Below are 7,334 nucleotides of genomic sequence, written 5' to 3' on the forward strand. Positions count from 1 at the left end.
AAGGTGTGCACCACCACCTCAGAGTGGCAGTGATCTTGAACTTCTGCGCCCCCTACCTCTATGCCTCCCAGATGTTATGCAATGCTGGTGATTAACCAGGACTTGCTTTATGCTAGACAAGCACAATACCAACTGAGCTAACCTTTAACCTCTATTTAGTATTTTTACATGCGTCTCTCATCTCTTCTGTAAAACTAGGAAATCAATATAGAAGCACACAAGAGGCATGCAACTATGTCCTCTATCCACAAAACAGCGAACTGAGAATGGGGTGAAGAGACTTCCACTCGCTGCTTTACGTTGCTTTCCCTCTCTGGATTTCTTCCCTTGAAATGAAGAGAACTGGCTACAGAGAGAGTTTAATGGGTTATCTGAATTCAAATCCCCAGGGCTCATGTAAAGTTGTGGCGGTAGCAGTGTTTTTTATCCCAGAGTTTCTGTGGAGATACGGAAGATAATATAGGAAAATCACCAGATCACATGGATCAGCTAGCCAGGCATGCGCAGGAGCTGCAAACAATAGGGACCCTACCACAAAGAGGACAGTGAGTCACCAGAGGTTGTCCTCTGACCTTCATTTGTACGGAGTGGCCATGTGTACCCCACACACATATAGACATGTATGCATAACAGACACACACACACACACACACACACAGAAATAAGAGGAATATCTAACCACAAATAAATCATTGGGGGCAATCAGCTCCAAAGCAATCAGACTGCACTGACACAGTCAGTGACATCAATTGTCCTGCGTCCATTCACTCTTGATCAACACTGGCCCAGAGTCACCCATGTCCAGACCAACCCCCTCCTCTTTACCTCTGGTGCAGTTCTGGAATTCAGTCCAAAGTTAGAAAAGTAGTTGTTAAAAAGAGAAAAAAAAAACATGATAAATAGCCAAAAGCTGCTGCGTAGACAATGTTACCTGCTTATTTTTTTGTAAGAATGCTCATCATAGTTCTCTTTCCCTTTATGTTCTTCCTAATTTTAACTTTGCTCTGCAGTTTATCCTTTAATGCAACGGATTATAAATCTTGAAAAGCAAATAAATGCTTTAGCTACAGTTAAAGATCGATTTTATTAATTATATAAACCAAATTGCAAATAGTTGTTCATACCTTGGACTTTTTCTGCTGCCCAGTACTTCCCTGAAGTCTCCAGAATCCAAGCTTCATTCCTATCGGCTATCAGGAAACTGTTATAATAGCTAAATTCTTCACCCTCTGCACAGTTCCCACCTTGGCTATATTTTTCTAATAAGTTGACAATGACATCGAGAGCTTTTTCAGCTGTATCAGCTCTTTCAAGGCCAAGTCTAAAATAAAAATATTAAGGATCTCAAATTAAAAATAACTTCCTTTATTCATCTTAACTTCATGTTCAAGAAACACCATGTTTGCTACATTCAAAGTAAAAAACAAAAAAGAACAAGTTAATACGTAAAGTAAAACCTTTAAAGTCGTACTTTTGAAGGCAGTTTGGGACAGTGAAAACATTTTTGGAGTCAACTTTCATCTCAGTAACTTATTGCAAAGCTATTTCATGTCTAAGACTGATATGTCTCTTTATAAAGTGAAGGAATTAGTCAACCATGTAATAAAGCAATTCAGACATTTCTGATTAATTATAACTTCTAATTTTGGCTCCTCACCAATTTATGATGTGCATAGGTGTGCATAAGTATCAGCAGGTGTTTGTGTAGTGCATATACATGTTTATGCGGGTGTGTGCCTAGGGTATGCATTCATGCAAGCATGCACTGAGAAGCCAGAGGTTGATGTCTGACAGCTTTCTCAATTGCATTCCACCTTATTTTATGAGGCAGGGTTTCTCAGTGAACTGGAATTTACCAATTAAGCTAGACTAGTGACCCAGAAAGCCCAGGAATCTGCCTGCTTCTGCTTCTCCAGTGCAGGATTACAGGTGCACATAAGTGCTGGAGATCAAACTGAGGTCCTCACGCTTCTTCAATAAACAGTGTATGGATTGAGTCATCCACCCTAGATGGATTAATGATATTTAAGAGTCATGAAATTGCATGCTGGTGTGAAAATAGATGCTGACTGGTATTCAGTTATTTCTTACATAATCTGTTGCTGTGGATACTGTAAAGATTTGTCACTCATATTGGTTTAATAAAATGCTGATTGGCCAGTAGCCAGGAGGGAAGTATAGGAGGGGCAACCAGACAAGGAGAATTCTGGGAAGAGGAAAGGTAGAGAGTCAGTCACCAGCCAGATGCAGAGGAAGCAAGAATGCTGCACTGAGAAAAGGTACCAAGCTAAACATAGACTAGAATTATGGGTTGATTTAAGTTATAAGAACTAGCTAATAATAAGCCTGAGCTAATAGGCCAAACAGCTTGTAATTAATATAAGCCTCTGTGTGTTTCTTTGGAACTGAATGGCTGCAGGGCTGGATGGGACAGAAACTACATTCTGTAGTAAGGAAGCAGCATACTAGTTACCTGACAAGGTCCATGCCCAAAAGTGCTTCCTCCTTAGAAATAGCCTCTCTTCCCCATATAGCTTCATTCCCAATGCAGACTCCATGCTCATTGGCTCCCATTTCTGCCCCCCACAACCAAGCTGGGCGACTAAGGACAACAGCATATGTTTCAGGAACTTGGTCAATTTCTATGTAAGTACACTGTAAAAAGAAAAGGTCATGTAACTATGAAATCCAAAGTGGAGAGTTACCAAATTCCAGAATTTAAAACACCATTGGGAAGACACGATCACGATGAAGGTAGATGAAACAAAACCAAATTGAAAATTTCAATAATAAAAGCACTAACTTCAAAACTCATTCAGAATCGACTCTAAAGCATTTATTGTTTAAATACTTTCTGAGCATGTCCTTTATAATACATCCTGCTAAGGCAAGTGGGTTACAAAGATACAGAACACGAAGCTTCATTTAAGAAACAACATCAACTAAGATCAAACAAATCCTAAGTATGAAGGGCAGGAAGAGAATGAAGAGAGTTGCCCTGGAAGCTCAGAAATGATGGTTATTAATCTTCAAACTGTTTCATGGAGAGTAATTAATATGAGTTGAAGATTAAGAAAGCAAGTTCAAGGTCTGGTACATCCTGACCAGTGATCTACGCACTCATAGGTACCTGAGACCCTTAGGTAGGTGAGGATGACTGCCACAGAGGCCCACATGTCGTGTGGAAGAGACCCAGGAGGACTCCTCACAGCAGTGGGGAGCTGACTTACACATGGGCTAGATTTAAACACGCTTGTATGAAATAGGAACAATGTCCCGGGGAACCAACATTTACAGCAAAAGAAAACTACAGACTAAGATACAAAAAGCCTTATATTTAAGGCCTGTTAGTGCTAGAACATCAAGGATCCAGGAAGTTCATAACAACAGAAGATAATATAAACCTTTGAGTTCCACTTAAATAGACTGTTTAAATAAAAAATTTAAAGGCAATTTTATTTAATGTGCATGTAGGAGGTAAGGAAAATACATAAAATGTATGTTGATTGATGTAGGTGGGTCTTCTGTTTTGTGTTGATTTCATTGGTTAATAAAGAAACTGCCTTGGCCATTTGATAGGCCAGCCCTTAGGTGGGTGGAGTAGACAGAACAGAATGCTGGGAAGTGAGGAAGAGGGAAGTGAGGCAACCGCCCTGCCTCTCCTCTCTGGGTCAGTCCCCATGAAGCCAGCCACCAGGTCAGACATGCTGGATCTTTCCCGGTAAGCCACCACCTTGTGGTGCTACACACATTAATAGAAATAGGTTAATCAAGATGTGAGAGTTAGCCAATAAGAGGCTGAAACTAATGGACCAGGCAGTATTTAAATGAATACAATTTGTGTGTTGTTATTTCAGGGCATAAGCTAGCCAGGCGGCCGGGAGCTGGGTGGCAGGAACACAGCCAGTTGCTCCATCACTACAGTTGATGGTATTATCAGACACCTAGTAAGCTTTTTTTGATGGACTACAAAACATATTTATAGGGCTGAGAATGTGGCTCAATTGGCAGGTTATGTGCCTAACATACAAGAGGCCCTTGGTTTGATCCCCAGCACCATAGGGAAAAAAAAACCCAAAAACTTGCTATTTATAAAATCTGAAATATTTTTTTCTTATTCTATATGAAGAAGAATCCTTTTGAACTGTCAGCTGAAGCCCCAGCTCTAACTAAATCATTCTTTTTTTAAAGACTTATTTATTTTATTTTATGAGTGTTTGCTTGCATGTATTTCTATGCATATGTATGCCTGTTGCCCACAGAGGTCAGAAGAGAGCATCAGATACTATGAAACTGGAGTTATGTTAGGGATGGATGTAACCTACCGTGGAGGCGCTGGGAATCAAACCCTGGTCCTCTGCGAGAACAGCGAGTGCTCTTAACCACTGAACCAATACGCCAGTCCCATTCTTTAAGCCCTAATTTAATCTAGATGTTCCTTCTCTGCTGCCACAGCAGCTACTCTTCCCGAAGGCCAGCATTTAAGCCACCCCTACTTTACTGTGCTCTGAGCGCATCTACCATCCAGTCACTACTCTCAGCCTCTGGAAGGGCGCCTCCAGGTTTTAATAGCTGACTTGAAATCCCTCACCACGACCAACATATACAACATATAAAAAGCATTCAGATATTTAATCAAAGAGATAACGGTATTTATTACTTTAGCAGCTCCTTCTAAATTATTGAAATAAGAGACCAGAAGTCTATTTTCGATTCAAACCATTTCTAAACTTAAATTCTTGAATTTTAACTTCAGTGTTCGCTAGGGAGAGAAGGAACCATTTACGGGTCTGGAGAAATGGCTCAGTGGTTAAGAGCACCTGCGGTTCTTGTAAAGTACTAGGGCTCAGTTCCTGGCACCCACAGGGCATCTCACAGCTCCCCATAGTTACAGGGATCCTACACCCTCTTCTGACCTCTATGGGCACTAGGCACACCAACATACATATAGGTAAAATATTCATACACATAAAATAAAATTTTTTAAAAGAAGTATTCATTATTGATATGTTTAAAGATAGATATTGCTAACACAACATATATTTTTACCTACCTTAAGACGCTTTCTTAAATCATTGTGCACTGCAGCTGGGAAGTAGATTACTTCTTGTACTTCATCGAAGAGTCTGTCTGAATTTTTCCCAAAAATGACCCTATTACCAACTGTGGCTGGAGGTAATGCCACAAAAGTGTCACAGGAAGAGGGCTCCATCTCTTTAATTTAACAAAAAAGGAAGCATATAGAAGTTTCAAAATAAAAAGAACAAACATTTTTAAGCACACATAAAGCAGAGCTTTTCTCTACGACCAAGGGATATATTAAGAAAGGTACATAGTAGAGTTTTCAATATCATATTACTTTTGTGCATTCCAGTGCAGCCAGGGTTATATATTAAAACCTGTCTTAAAGAAATAACGGACTATGAAAATTAGAATATGATTTAGTAATTAACCATTTGCTACTACAACACAATGGCAACGAGAAACACTTTCTCCTAGTGCACAGGTCCAATGTTTGTAGAGGTTTCTTCTGCAAACCTCTCTCCTGAATTTTCCCAGTTCTTTTTACTGCTCATAGCTCCTACACGTGCCTTGGTCTGCGGTGTTAGTGTTTGCATGAGGCCCTTTACTAGACGGGAGATCCAAGGACCTCGTGTTAATCTACGGAAATCGTGTAAGGCTGGGCATAGTGGGGCACTTGGGAGGCAGAAGCGGGAGGATCTCTGTGAGTTTGAGGTCAGCCTGGTCTACCAAGTGAGTTCCAGGACAGAGAAAACCCATCTGGAAAAACCAGAAAACGGACAAACAAATAAAGAAAATCACTACTGTTAAGATTCCTGGGTGGAAGTTCATAGCAGTGATTTCTAAATCCCGGTTGTGGGACTGACGCACAAATTGTCTTCATTTGTGACAGGGAAAATCTTAAATCCTCACTTTTAGAACAATTCAAAATCTTACATTTTCATTTTGCTTTCAGAACATACTTTCAGTTTCTTTTCATTTTAAATTTCTTAAGATTTGTCTTTACTATTCATGTGTATGGATTATGTGTCTGTCTGCCGTAAGTATAGGGGTGCCCAAGGTCAGAAATGGGCCTCAAGCCCCCTGAAGCTGGAGTTAGGGAAGGTCGCGAAGCATCTCAAGCTTGTGTTGGGAACTGAACTCAGGTCTTCAGGAAAAGAGGCAAGCTATCTTAACCGCTGAGCTACCTTTCCAGCCCAGTTTCCTTCTATTATAAGAACCAAATCTTAGCACAGTTTTATACACGAGCATTCTAACCACTTTAAAACAGAATAAAAACAGAATAAATATAAATAAAATAAATATGAATTAATAAATGTTTTACTGAAAGGAAAACGAAGCAGGGTATGGTAGCACGCCTATAATCTTAGCACTGGGCAGGATGAGTTAGAGTTTGAAGCTAGCCTGTGCTACCAGAATTCAAGAACATAGCGAAACCCTGCTTCAAAACAAACAAAATGACTCAAGAAACAAGTTCACCATGGAACACACCTTAAAATAAAGGTTCTTCTGTTCTCAAAGATGGGAAGAAGTGATCACTGCTTTTCTCTTGTGTCTCCTCTCTGCAAGTTTTGATCTCCTACCTACAGGGCTCCAAAGTTAGCTAGCCCATTACATAACTTAGTCAGGCTATTAATTCTCTTCCTCTTTTCTTCCAGGTTCATCAGTAAAATAAAATAAAACACCATCTAGTAGGCTTGATTCAGTATGACCCTGAAGGTGAAAGTTCAGCTAGGAGGCGCATGCCTGTAATTGAAGTTTGAGAGTTACATGGTCCGTGTCACAAATAAAACAATTCAAAAACCTGAAACACACTCGACCCTCAAACAAACGCTGTCACCTGTTTTAAGCTGGCTTATTCTTATCCTTGCTAGAGGCCAGTGGACTAACAGCCATACCCACACCAAACCCTAGGATGATCAAGTCCCAGTGAGTGACGCAGTAACTGGGATAGCGGCAGCTACTAAGAAGACAGCACCGGGGAGGAAAGCCTTTGGCCCTAACGTGTTGTCATCGTTCACGGTGTTTGTTGAATATCTTTCTACGTAGCTGGAAATAACCGAAGGAAAACGCGTATAGTGGCTCACGCCTTTATTCGCAGCTCTCGGGAGGCAAAGGCAGGAAGATCTGTGAATTCAAAGTCAGCCAACGCTAGAGAGATTCTGTACGTAACAACTGGAAGGGAAGAGCCTCGGTCTAACAGTCTATTCCAGTGCTTTCGACAACACCAATCTTTTGAGTCTCACAAACGTCCTACAGCGCGAGGTTTACTGTCTCCGTTAACTACATGAGAACTGTGCTTCAAAAGCAAA

At 40.6% G+C, this 7,334-nt stretch overlaps 1 protein-coding gene across 2 annotated transcripts in view; it reads right to left on the reverse strand.

Moving 5' to 3' along the window:
• Nucleotides 1–7,334, reverse strand: part of Scrn3 (secernin 3) — a 31,389-nt gene that overhangs the window by 23,861 nt on the left and 194 nt on the right. Inside the window, exons 1-4 of one of the 2 annotated variants that reach the window (XM_038337069.1) lie at nt 6,514–6,710; nt 5,054–5,214; nt 2,474–2,655; nt 1,125–1,321 (exon numbers count right to left, since the gene is read on the reverse strand). In XM_038337069.1, coding sequence (XP_038192997.1) covers nt 1,125–1,321; nt 2,474–2,655; nt 5,054–5,212 — 538 coding nt within the window. In that variant the 5' untranslated portion in view covers nt 5,213–5,214; nt 6,514–6,710. Of the gene's footprint in view, nt 1–1,124; nt 1,322–2,473; nt 2,656–5,053; nt 5,215–6,513; nt 6,711–7,334 lie in introns of those variants that run through there. The other variant, XM_038337068.1, reaches the window with a different exon arrangement.

The sequence above is a fragment of the Arvicola amphibius genome, chromosome 7, assembly GCF_903992535.2.
Source record: "Arvicola amphibius chromosome 7, mArvAmp1.2, whole genome shotgun sequence".
NCBI classification, from domain to species: domain Eukaryota; kingdom Metazoa; phylum Chordata; class Mammalia; order Rodentia; family Cricetidae; genus Arvicola; species Arvicola amphibius.